Source organism: Papaver somniferum, chromosome 3 (assembly GCF_003573695.1).
Source record: "Papaver somniferum cultivar HN1 chromosome 3, ASM357369v1, whole genome shotgun sequence".
Classification (NCBI taxonomy): domain Eukaryota; kingdom Viridiplantae; phylum Streptophyta; class Magnoliopsida; order Ranunculales; family Papaveraceae; genus Papaver; species Papaver somniferum.
Genome location: NC_039360.1, coordinates 192467706 through 192481285, shown reverse-complemented (window position 1 = coordinate 192481285; position 13580 = coordinate 192467706). Strand labels below are relative to the sequence as shown.

The 13580-nt window shown below is 37.5% G+C and overlaps 1 protein-coding gene across 1 annotated transcript; it reads left to right on the top strand.

Moving 5' to 3' along the window:
• The first annotated feature begins 4362 nt into the window (after positions 1–4362).
• Positions 4363–5151, top strand: LOC113360468. The gene has a single exon (XM_026603975.1). The coding sequence runs from the start codon at positions 4363–4365 to the stop codon at positions 5149–5151; it is 789 nt and encodes a 262-aa protein (XP_026459760.1).
• Positions 5152–13580: the final 8429 nt, after the last annotated feature.

The window sequence follows — 13580 nt, the reverse complement described above, 5'->3', positions numbered from 1 at the left end:
TAGTTTAAAGTCTTCAATTGAGTTGAAGCAATTCTTAGTTGGCGTGACGTCATCTAAGTAAATCAGTTGCGTAGAGTCCTATTGGGATTGAAGAGGCGAAAGGAGCGCGACTGTACCTGAATCAGTGGGAGACCGAGTTCGGGCTCAACTATATTCCAGACCGAAGTTAATTGGTAGTAAGCTAGTGTCTGTAGCGGCTTAATACAGTTTGGTGTTCAATCTGGACTAGGTCCCGGGGTTTTTATGCATTTGCGGTTTCCTCGTTAAAAAAATTTCTTGTGTATGTGTTATTTCTTTTTTCCGCATTAAATTGTTTATCTTTATAATTGAAATATCACATGTTGTACAATGATCAATCATATTGTTGGATACGAATTGATTGATCCTTAGACATTGGTCTTTGGTACCATTCAAGAACTTTCTTTGTGATTAGGTTCACGGATTCAAACGTTCCAATCGCAAGAGAGATAGAGATATAACTCTAGAAACTTTCCTTGATTGAGTTTTAACTCTTGGAGTTGTGTTGAGTTTGTCCATACAAATTGCCTATGAAAAAGTTGGTGGTGTATTTTGGTATCCCCAGTGTTTTTAATTGGTATAAGAGTACGCAAACACATTAAGACCTAATAAGTATTTTTTTGAAAATCTCGCAGAATATGTATTTATGTACAAACTTGTCTTTTATTTGCTGTTAGCCCAGCAACCTCCTTTAGTCTCGAACCTTAATCGTTAAACCAGGTTGTGAACCGCTTCACGTATCTTATCATTGAGTTAGGGTCTCCTTATGAAATGAGGTAGAGAAATCCTATTATTCATAAACCCTTAGTTGAAAGAATAATAAGTTGAGTTTTAGGCTTTTGTCCTTGCAAAATAATGGAAAGCTCAAAAAGACCTCATCAAACCATCGATCTTGATGAAGATGACTCAAAGGAAGGAAGTTCTTGCCATGAAAGAATGCTGAAAAGGATTGGTTTAAGACAAGAACATAACTCATGGATTGTTGATTCCTTTAGGGATCTAACTCATCCTCAAAATGACTCTAAGATTGAAATTGCTACCTCCAGTTACAATAAAATCATCTCATTGATGGTCAATTCAAGATGATCGAAAAGCAAAAAGTCATGATTGGGAAACAAAAAAAATTGATCTCTGAATATATGAAACTTAGGCAGCATATTTGAATTGTGAATCAGAAGGTCTGCATGCTGAGCCAGGAGCACAACATATCAACCATTCAACGGGTAAAAAATGTTGGTGAGTCATTCTTCAATGAAGTTGCAGAAAGGTATGAAGAAATAGATGAAGTCTAACTTATTAAAAGTTCATGTTATTCTCTTCTATATTTGTTTTTATCTAGGAAACTTCTTTTGAGAATTTATTCTTGAGAAGGATAACTAGGGTTTAGTATAGCAAAAATTGTAATTACACATAGCTATTTCCAACGTTTTTCTTCTTGCATGTTTTTAGATTCATTTATTTAAATTCTAGAGTTGCTTGAAGATGAACTTGCAGTATGTAATCGTTATTAGTTTAATAATTTCAAAAGGTGTTATAAAATATTTGTGCCTTTACGTTTTCGTGAATCGAGCTAATATTTCATATATGCTCAGAAGTTAAATCTATTATGCTTTTATAAACGGAAAATAGAACAAACTCTTTGAGATTTTTCTCACAGTATTGATCTACTTGTGATCACACTCTTGTGTTTTTGCTGCTTGACACACTCTGTAAGATTCTCTTATGTTGAGTAAAATCGAGTAAAATTGTCTCTTTGTTCGTAACTGGCCTAGAGATTGATTTATGTCGATGCCTTGGATACAAATCCTTGTGATTTGATAAGTCAAAAAATTGTATTAATCAAAGAAAATATATACAAGATAGTTTATGAGAAAAGAGTTCACAGCAACCCCAAAAACTCACAAACCTATTTAAATCGAAAATAAATTACATTAGGAAATTCAGTTGAACTTAGAAAAACAGGGCGGCAAACATAATGCATCCCCACTCCATTGTCTATCAAGCATCCACGCTTCGCCATGCTATCTGCCGCAAAATTTGCTTCATGATATGTATGAACAAACCTAATAAAATAATACAAACCTTTCACATTTGTCCACCTTTGAAGTGCAAACCAAGGTATCGAATCCTCTTCCAAATCTCTAATCACACTAGACGAATCAGAACGAATCACAATTTTCCTATATCCCCATTGAACTTCCTATTCGAAACCACAAGAATTCCATACAGTTCCGCCATATAATTAAAATTTATGCCAAGACCAATGCACATAGCACCAACTACTTCCCAGCTGACGTTCCTTGCCACTACTCCAGCTCCCACTACCCCTGGATTTCCCCTTGAGGTACCATCTGAACATAGCATCAGTTAGTTTTGGTTCGGAGGCAACCAATAACACTCCTTGGGATATGTAGTCTTCACCTTTCTATATCTCACACGAAAGAACTCCAGCAACCTCAAATCTTCCGTAGTGTTGTGCATAAAATTCTTCATTCTAACTGAATATTCATGAACCAAATTGAAAACTCGTTTTTGAAAAAAAGACCAACAAAGAATCTTCTTCTCATACACCTTCTTATTTCTAGTAAACCGCAATTTTGATCGCACCACCAGGTTGGCCACCAGCCACAAATCCTTAACTATACTACTGCGTAGTTTAGCTTCTTTATTAAAAATAATCATATTGTAATGAGGCTTAATAGTGAAGATACATGCCAACCAGTCTCAGGCCTTTTTCGCAAAGCTGCAGCTCCAAAGAACGTGTTCTAAAGACTCTTCAGCGCTTTGACATACACAGCATTTAGACGTCATCGCTATCTTGAAGCTACTATGAACCTTGTCTAATATTGCACATGCTCCACGGAAAAACTTCCAGTTCTGAGCTGCCAGTGATGGGTGAACGATTTTCCTCCATACAAATTTTTCCTCTTCCAAGATAGGATATTTAGTCTTAATTAGCTCCCTAGCAGACCTGACTGAAAACTCTCCCTTCAAGTCCGGCATCCAAATCTTCTTGTTCAGGCCATTACGAAGTCTTGGAAACTCCTCCAGCACCACGCCATCACTAGTAAGGTCTTTCAAATGAACTCCTTGTGACTGCCACACACCCTGCACAATAATGTCACTAACTCGAGCATTCCTATCCAGGTCAGTGCGATTTAAAACTTCATCCAAAGCCACTGAACCATACCAAACATCATAAACCAGTGAGGTCGTCCTCCCATCTCCAATTAAAGATTTATTATTTGGAACCACATCATGATGCACCCAACGAATTCCAGGAAAAATCGTCGTTTTAACACCAGCCAGCTTAATACACCCATCTCTGCAAGTGAATTTTGTCTCCAAGTACCGACCCCACTTCTTATTCGAAGATTTTATACTCCAACAAAGTTTCATAAGCAATTCCTTATTCATAGTCCTCAAGCTAGTAAGCCCAAGACCTCCCTCCTACACCGGACTGCATATCTTATCATAACCCACCACAAAAGCTCTAGAAAGATTTGAATCTCCCGACCAAAGGAAATTACGAATCACACGTTCACATTGTTGAATAAACTTAAGTGTGCACTTATACACGACCATGTTGTGTATCGAGTATCTAGAAAGAACAGTTTTTATAAGCACCACTCTATCTTGGAAGGATAGCATCTTACCTTTTAAAACTGAAAGTTGGTCTTTAAGCTTGTCAACAACGTTGCTGATATGCCTATATTTCATCGCACCAGGCATCACTTTAACACCCAGATAACGATCAGGGAAATAAGTGATTTCCATGCCCAAGAAATCCGCAATGGTTTGGCACCTATTTAAAGACCCACCACCATAGTAAATATTTCTCTTCTATCTACAAACTCGCTGGCCAGAAGCACGCTGATAATCTTCAAGGAGCTTCACCAAGTTTGTCAAACTTTTCATATTTCCCTTGCAAAAAATCATAATATCATCATTAAAGAATAAATGAGTTGGAGCAATACCATTACGCTTTACCATATGAGTCATGTCCTTATTTTGAAAGAGTTTTGTGATGTTTCGACTAAGAACATCTTCTATCAAAACAAAGATAAGAGGCGAAAGAGGATCCCCTTGACGCAAAACTCTATTAATCTTGAATAAACCTTCCAGGCTACCATTAAGAAGAATATAAATACGAGCTAATTTCAGAATATTGTGAATCCAGGTACACCAATCTTCTGAAAATCCATACCTTCGAAACACCTCCATAACAAAAGACCAACTAACTGTATCAAAATCTTGAGAAATATCAAGCTTAAGACCCAAATTCCCACTCACCTTTTCTTTGCGGATGCCATTATGATTTTTTGTAAAGGTAACTTGAAGAGTATGCATAATCTTCTTTCTTTGTTTGGTAAATATCAAGTGGCCTCGGGGAAAACTGTTTGTCATCAAAAGAGTAAGGTTTACTATGGTGGTGGTTCCTTGAGTCGCTGTAGAACTATCACAAAATTACTTGGTATGGAAGTAACTACTTTTCCGGATAGATATTTGGGTGTTCAAATTATGCCTGGTGCTGTTAGGTATCGTCATATAAGCAATGTGATTGATAAAATCAAGAAGCAACTTTATGTTTGGAAGGGTAAACTTCTTTCTTTTCAAGACAGAGTTGTTTTAATTAATTCGGTGATTGCAAGTTATGCCATTCACAACATGGCTGTTTACAAGTGGCCTAAGAAGTTCATTCAACAAGCTGAAAGAGTCATTCGCAATTTTCGTTGGTCTGGTGATGCGGAGTTTGCAAGGAAGTTTGTTGTTGGCTATCCCAAAGTTTTCTGCCCTTTGAAAGAAGGTGGTTTGGGAATTATTAGCATGGATGTTACAAACAACGCTCTTTTGATGAAGTTTTGGTGGAGTATACGCTCTTCTAACAAGCAGTGGGCTAGATTCTTGTGGAAAAAATATACCACGCGGCTTGGTAAAATAAAGCAATATGGTGTGAAATCGTCGATTCTGCCAGGCATCAGATTGATTCATACCGTTGTTGACAGAAATACTGAAGTTCTTCTTGGGGATGACAGGTCTACTTCTCTTTATTTTGATGTTTGGTATGGTAATGAGAGTATTTCTGACATGCTTGGTGAAATTTGTGATATTGTCGTGCATAATAACTGGTAGTTGCAGGGATTTCATATTCAGAACTTGGTCCGGGCTGGAGTGGACTTAACAAATTTGCCGGTACTGCAAGGAGGGACTGATTTCAGGGTGTTGATGCCAGAGATGAATGGTAAGTTTTCAGTTTATTTGGAAAAAAAGCTCATTAGGAAGAAGTATGCAACTTCAGAAGTGTATGGTCTTTTGTGGAGGATGGAAATACACCCAAAATTAGCTGCGCAAAACTGGAAGCTTTCGAGAGAAGTTTGTGCGACTCAAGGCAAGATCAAAAGCATATTCAAAATTGAGCTTTCCAATAGATGTTACTTATGCAAGTCGTCTGAAGAATCCTTGGACCACATTTTATGGAGATGCCCGTTTGCAATACAAATCTGGCAGTGATGTTCAGGTTTGTTTAATCTTCAGCCTTTTTATGATGTTGTGACTTCGTATAAGGCAGATAAAGGACGGAGTTGAATTATCAAAGATTTATGGTTGTTAGAAAACCTGGCCATTCGCTCGGAGCTGTGGCAGGCAAGGAATATGGCATGTTTTCAAAACGCTGCAGTTAGCATACATTTCTTTAAGCAGCGGGTCTTCCATTTGATCCATGAGTATTCTGTTCGTTTGAAGAGTTTTATACACAATAATTCAGCTGATTTGGATATTTTTAATTGCTTCTGTGTTAGACATAGAAATGTAAAGCAATTGCAACCGATTGAATGCTTTTGGCAACCTCCGAATAGGGATCAACTTTTACTTTGCTTCGATGGTGCTGCCAAGGGAAAACCTGGTATTGTGGGTGCTGGGGTTGTGGTTCGTGATTCAGATTTCAATTTTAATGGGACAATGATCATTGGATTTGGAAGTACTAACAACTTCTTGGCTGAACTATATGGAATTATTTTTGGATTAGAATGGGCTTTGAAGTGGGCTGTTAGGAAAGTTTTAGTTCGCTCGGATTCTGTAGGTGCTGTTATGGCTTTGACAAGTTCGAATGTGCCATGGTTTGTGAGACACGGGTGGAGATTGATTCAAAACAACTATGATTCCATTCGTTTCGTTCATACATATCGTGAGGCTAATTTTGCGCAGACACTATGGCAAAGAGAGGATGCTCTCTTAGAAATGGTGAAGGGTTGAATTATGATGAGAGACCTTATTTTCTAAGTTCATTAGAATATCCATATGTCTCTTATTTCAGATTTAAGTAGTTTGTAAGTTTTTGGGGTCTACAGACCTCTTTTCTTGTAAACACTTTGTACATTTTTGCTATTCATCAATACAATTTTGGACTTACCAAAAAAAAGCAGCTCATTTACCATCTCAGAAGCCAAACTAATATTTTCATGAATATTCCTCCCTTTCATAAATGCCACTTGCTCCTCCGAGACCAAATTGCCCAAGACCTTACCAAGTCTAGTAGCCAGAATTTTAGTGAATATCTTGAAGAAAAAACTACTTAGACCAATAGGTCTATATTTTCTTAAGCTATCAGCACCTCTTACCTTTGCAAGCAAAATGATAAGGCTAGAGTTGGCCCCATTAGGAATAGTTTTATCAGTCCAGCAAAAAGTAATATCCTTGAATAAGTGTTGATGAATTAAATCCCAATAGTATCTATAAAAACAACCTGAAAATCCATCCGGTCCCGGCGCACTATCCGCACCTAAATCAAAAACCGCAACTTGAAGTTCTTCCATCGAAGGAACGGCATCTAACATCTGGCTCTCCTCCAAAGATGGACTCATGATCATAATCAATTTTTTTTTTCTAAGTCCAATAGTTTATTAAGCAAAAAGCGTAATTAAAAGAATTACAAGCAGGAGGCACAAGGCCTCGCTACCCCCATAGACCAAATGGGTAAAATAAATAACTACTCTGAAAGCCAAAAAATCATAACTTAATAAAAGTAAACAGAGAAATAGAAAAAAGAAGGACAAAGGCCTAATTTTTCTTCACTTTCTATAGCACCAATAGTAGCCAGCAAAAACTCCTCTCAGAAATGAGATTAAGTGTTTCCATCTCCTTTAGCTTTCTTCTTTGGAGTCTTCATTCTTTTTATTTGATCTTGTGTTTCCTTGACATACTCCTTTCGAAAAGAAGAGTCCTTCAAATGCTTTTGTTGTGTATCAAATTTTGTAATTGTACAAAAAATCTCATGTTCTTCTTTTGTTAATTGAGTAGTAACACTAGCACTCACCTTGGGCTTTGCTTCCTTATCTATATTTGCAAGGCCACAATTCACTTGCAAGCCCAAGTTGTCCAAGCAAACAGAGTTTGTGTATCCTTCAAACTCTTCACGTACAGAATCCAAGTGAGTTTGGAATTCCGTGACTTCCTTGGACTCAGGTACAATCGTCTCATGTTGTAATACCCTAAACTTGTTCGGAGATATAACCACTCCAGAACTTGTTAATTTACCTGAAGAATCTAAGGAAAAATCCTTATACGCCTTCTTAGCTCTCTCCATATCTTCACGCGCCTTCAGCAAATTTGCTAAATCTTGTTCCATTTTTTTCCCTAGCTCCAAAGCTATGCGCTCATCAGCACTTAATTCATCACCTTGTTCAACTTGAGCCTTTAGCTATGCAATATAGTTTATAATTGTAGCATCCACAGCAACATGGCTTTGTAAGCTATGCAAATCAGATTTTTTTTCCATAGCGTTAGTTGGATTGTTACGAACCTGACATTGTGGTTTTGGACTAGAGGCTCCATCATTCGTAACATTCAAAGGAGTAACAACAGAATTGTTGTCCCCAACTGATCCTTGAGTATCTCCATGTTGTATAGCATTATCACCATTCTTCTTGGGTTGTCATTTAGAAACAATTAAACCACGAGCATTCCTGTCATGGTTTTTATCTTATGAACGCACAATAGCAACCAAAGTATCCTCTACAGCTTGTTGTTTAGCCTTTTTCTTTTTTGTGCACTCCTCATCCTCATGGCCAATAATCTTGCATGATGAACAATATTTTGGACGTTTAGGAATGTCTACAGCTTGCCAAAAAAACTTCTCCCTCCAACTGAAACATGAATACTATCAGCATCATGTTTAGAAAAATCAATATCGATTAAAACTGCTGCAAAATGCCCAAACTCATGAATTAGGGTTCTTTTATCAACCACAATCGTAGTTCCCAGAGATTTCCCCAAAGACAACAACGACTTTCAACCCAAAGTTCCCCCGGAAGCCCAGGAAATTATACCCAAACTGTCGCATGGGATGTTCTTTTCCTATTTGCATCAAACCCTGGATACCATTCTATCAATCTAAGAGCTTGTTGTTCAACAATCCAAGTATCATCACAGAAAACCCTATTTTTATCCTCTTAAGAAAATAATTTGATAATAAAGAAACCACGGTTCATTGGTATGAACTGAACCCTATTTTCTCCTAATTTCCATTTCCGCAATAATTTTTGCTTAACATCAGTGAAGCTAAGACCTTTAGAATCCATCCTCCTAATAAGGCTATAACGCCAGATCTCACATCCTTCTTTGAAAAAATCTTCAGGTATTTAAATCGCTGGTTTCCCCTCTTTAATAGAAGGGTTTGGCAGAGAACTTAAATCCACCAAAGGTTGTAAACAATGGAGAAAACGTGAAAAACCAAAATCATGATGATATGGCCGAGTTGGTCTAAGGAACCAGCTTAAGGCGCTGGTACGGAAGGGCGTGGGTTCAAATCCCACTGTCAACAAGTTATTTTTGAAGTGAAGGTTCGAATCCTCCCACTGTCCTCATGATCATACGCAAACAATTAATCTTCGATTGGAAGGTTCTCACCATTAAATTTAGCCTCATAATAAGAAACCACTTGGTCACCAAGTTGATCCGGCTCATTGATAGTTGAACCATCCTCAGCCACCAGCTCCGATACAGTATTGGCACTCCTAAAAATGTTAATAGTACTATGGAAATAAGAAGTATTACTAGAACCCTCCAATAACCATTTATTGCGGGATTTTTGTTTGAGCATAATATGATGTTGCATACGAACATCTTGGACAACAACCAAAGCATCCTTCATTACATTCAGTTTAGAAGCATTAAAGGGATCGTCATCAGAATTTCGACTAGCCACTTCAAACTTAAATTGCGCCTGTTTGAGCCGTGCATTAATATTGGCAAACACCTGCTGGTTCCACAACTTCATAGCTTCCTTCAACCGCTTCAATTTGAAAGGAGAAATAAAATATCGATTACCATACACCGGAGCATTCCAAGAGACCTCAACCATTCTAAAAAAATCAGGATGTGTAAACCACATTTTCTGAATTCGGAAAGGAGCACGCCTTGGCCTCGGAGCAATAACAGGAAAACTAATAAGGGTTGAATGGTCGGAAACTTCTCTAGGTAGATCTTTACAACGCCAATTCGAAAACTTAACTAACCAAGGCTCATTAATAATAGCACGATCCAGATTGCTGAGAATTCTACCAACACCCACTTGACCATTAGTCAAAGTGAACTTAGATCCCAAAGAGTCCGCTTCAAAAAAATCATTCTCCTCCATCCAGTCATTGATACAAGAAGTACGTGGTTCTCTCCCCCTTCTTTTCATCCCCACGAAGAACACAATTAAAATCTCCCATAACCAACCAAGGAGTCGTAGAATCTACCGCTGAGAGTTGACTCCATAATCTCCTTCTAAAAACTTGTATATAACTAGCATGAACAAAAGAGATCAAGCCCCCTCAGTTTTCACCGTAATGGCCTGCCTAGTCATATTAATCACCACCAGATCTTCAATATCTTCACTCTAAAGAATCCAGAGATTACCCAAAGAGCTTGAAGAAGAATTATGAATTTCCTTTTTAGTAAAACCAACTAAATTTAACCTTAGCATAACACTGTCAGAGTAATGAATTTTCGGATCAGCAATACAAAGTATCACCTTCTTATACTCATGCACCAAATCACGTAACTTCATACTAGCCTCCACCTTCGCCACCCCATTGACATTCTAAAAGAGCACACGCATTAGGAAACTATTTTTGTAGGCTTATTTATAGCTTTTGAATTATGGGATGAATTCCTTCTTTCAAGAATTGGAGAGACTCCTTTCCGAACCTTGATTCCTAACTCATTTATTTCCGTTTCCGAGTCTGACTTGGATTCCGAAAAAATATTAGTTTGCTGGCTCTTAGAAACCCGTACACGGCCAGGCTTCCTTTTTTCCCTTCGGTTTACCTTGTTCATCTTGGATTTCACTCCACTTTGAACCCTTGACACCTGAAGTAGCTTGATCCGGTGTTATGTCATCATCTGAACTCTCTTCAGCTTGGTCAATCGAGTGTTGCGCAGAATCTGTCAAACCCAGTTCGTCACTTAAGACATTGAACTTGTTTGGTGAAATAACCAACGTTGTTTCTGTAACTGCATTGTAAATTGGATTTGGCGATATATTATCCACCACAGTGTCAGACTGTTGAAAATCATTACCATCAGTTGCTTCATGAGTAGAAGAAGATCTAGCATTAATCCTATCTGTTTGAGTGATTAGTTCTTGTCAATTCATCACTCGTAACTGACTTGACATTTGAGGTTGTATTTCCACTAACAACCTGCTAGATAATGTTGTTTTCAAAGCCAAAGCATGTTTATCTTTCTCAAAAGCCTCGGACGCTGCTCGAAATTGAGCTTCAGAAGAAGCTAACTGCTTCTCAAGCTGAGTGGTTTCCTCCACACCATTAGCATTCTCCTCAACTGTTAATGGTTTATCGGCACCACCAACACCATTTAAATTTGCAGGAACATGAACATTCCTACCCTTACGCTGTTTTTTGTTCTTTGTTGTTTGCCAACCCTAGGAAGAGTCTCCTTTAGCTGAAGCATCAACCTTGGTCGACTGCTCATCTTGCTTAGATTGTTTCCTGCATTCTTTATCAGTGCGCCCAATGATGCTGCACTTCATACAGAACTTAGGAGGTTTCGGTATATCAAGGTACTACCAGAAAGTATGTCCACCAGCAATAAGCCGAATCCTCTTAGGTATGTGTTTCACAAACTCCAATATCAACAAGGACAAACGCAAAATTCCCAACTTCCAAATTTAGGGTTCTATGATCAACCACTATTGGACTTCCCAGAAATTTTCCCATTAATAACAAAGACTTCTCCGTCCATAACTCTGCATGAAGGCCTCGAAAGTGAACCGATACATCTGCATGGGATGTTTTCTGGCGTTCCGGATCAAAACCAGGGTACCAATCCATGAGTTTGAGTTCATGTTGATTTATGTACCACTTTGTATGTCGAATTCTCTCTTTTGTTTCTGCATCATGTAGCATGATGACGAAAAACCCTTTGTTCATAGTCATAAACCTAACAAAATTAGGGTTTAGCTGCCATTGAGAAACCAAACTCTTTTTCACCTCCACAAACTTTAAACCTGTGAAGTTTAAACGAGCAACAAAGATATATTCAAATGGTTTGCATCCTTCTTGGTAGAAATTCGTAGGAATAATCAAAGATGGTTCTCCATCTGTTAATGTTGGGTTTGGTAAACTGTTAACATCCACATCCGTAGGCTGCAAATTTTGTCCTGCCTTAACCTTTTCCGCAAAAGATTGAGCATTTTTGTTGCCATTCGTGAGAAGTAAGATTTGTTCTTCAGGCATCATTAATCAAAGATCAATAATTGATGAAGAAATTTGAAAAAACACAAAAACCCTAGAGAGAGCGCCAGACTTTCTCTTTCCTCATTTTAGCGCGTTGGATGCTCAAAGCAAGGTCACTCATGTTGTTCTCTTGGGAATGACATTTAACGTGGGAGAGTTCTTAAATGAACTTGTGCTTAATTGCTATATCTTTGTGGGAAGTGTTGTTGTGGTATTTTAAAGGGGATGCTTGTATCTTTTTAATCTCCTAGGATGGGCGCTAAGTATTAATTACTATTAGATATCATCTAAATAAGTTGACATGAGGAGTTGTATTTTAACTATGTTATTATGTAGTATCTCTATCTTCCTTAAAACTTGAGATATCTTTTGGTTGTACTCATTTTGATCTGTACCTTTGTTAATTTTATTGACAAAAAGGGGGAGAATTATTTAGTAGTTTCATACTACATACATATGGTTTACGGATCATTATGTAAATGGGAGTGAATCATTAAACTATAGGTTTAATCTATTATACAAAAGATGTAAGTATTGATTAAGGTGTAAAAACATATCATTGTAATAAAACTTCAGAGTTGAGATACAATTGTGTTAGAGCATAGCTCGGTTGAACCCACCAAGCGTTGGTATGTCAAGTTTGGTTGTCATATTTTAGTGAACCAAAACTCATCTAAGAGTCGCCTGATTATGTACTAGAGACAACTTCGTATAGGTTAGACTAGAAAGTCTAGGAATATGAGACATACAAGTGTTAATCGAAGACCTGAAGAATGTGAAGAAGTAACAAGCTGCAACGACGACATCATCCTTCATCTTGAGGTTAGTAATATTCCTAACGTATCTTTCAAGTCGTATTATATTGAAAACATAATTGTGAGTCTGTGAATGGTTATTTTACTCTAGTAGTTAGACATGATCATACGATCATAGTATTAAGGAATTAGACAACGAAGCATAACGTTTATCTTTTGAACTTCGTAGATATGACATTGAATGAGACCTTCAATTCAAGTCAGAAATAGTGAAATGATGGCTTGTAACAAAGATTACAGCCAATGGAACAATATCTTATAAAATGATCCAAAAAATATTTTGCTTCATTTTTGCGGATACAAAGCGAGTACCGTCACCTTTGAATTTTGGTAGAAACTCACTTTTGCGAATGAGACCTTCAATCCAAGTCAGAATCAGTGAAATGATGGTTTGTTACAAAGCTTAACAGTCAATGGAACAGTATTTTGACTTTAACTTTTTTTTCCTCTCTCATAAAATCTCTTTGGAAATTTTGGGTTTTTTCTTTTCAAAACTTTCTGGCGCTCAAATCTTTGATCATCTTTGGTGATTAAGGATGGGGGAACAATCTGTGGGTGATGCAATCATCCAAAACTCACTTTTGCTGAACTTGTTATGGGAAAAAATAAAAAAAAACCACGTTTTTACTTCTATTGATATTAGTTCTTTACCAAACGCTACTATCAAAGATGGTAATCCAGCTTAGTGATCCCTCAAGATTACTATGAAGAAGGTTGTCAGATATGGCGTTTTAGTCTCATTGGAAGACTGGATCTCAAAGGTGTTAAACTAAACGATATCAAGGTTAACTTGGAACAACAATGGATCCTTGGAGAAGCTAGGGTTCAGTTTATTCCCATGAACCGTGGTTTCTTCATTATCAAACTGTTATCTCAAGAGGACAAGGAGAAGGTTTATAGGGATGGTAACAAGGATCCATGGATAGTGAATGAACAACCATTGCGACTGACATAGTGGTATCCAGGGTTTGATGCAGACAAACAATGTACCTCTCATTCTACCGTA

Excerpts from the sequence above, each read along its gene's own strand:
- LOC113360468 (XM_026603975.1), top strand. The coding sequence starts at position 4,363 with ATGCATAATCTTCTTTCTTTGTTTGGTAAATATCAAGTGGCCTCGGGG.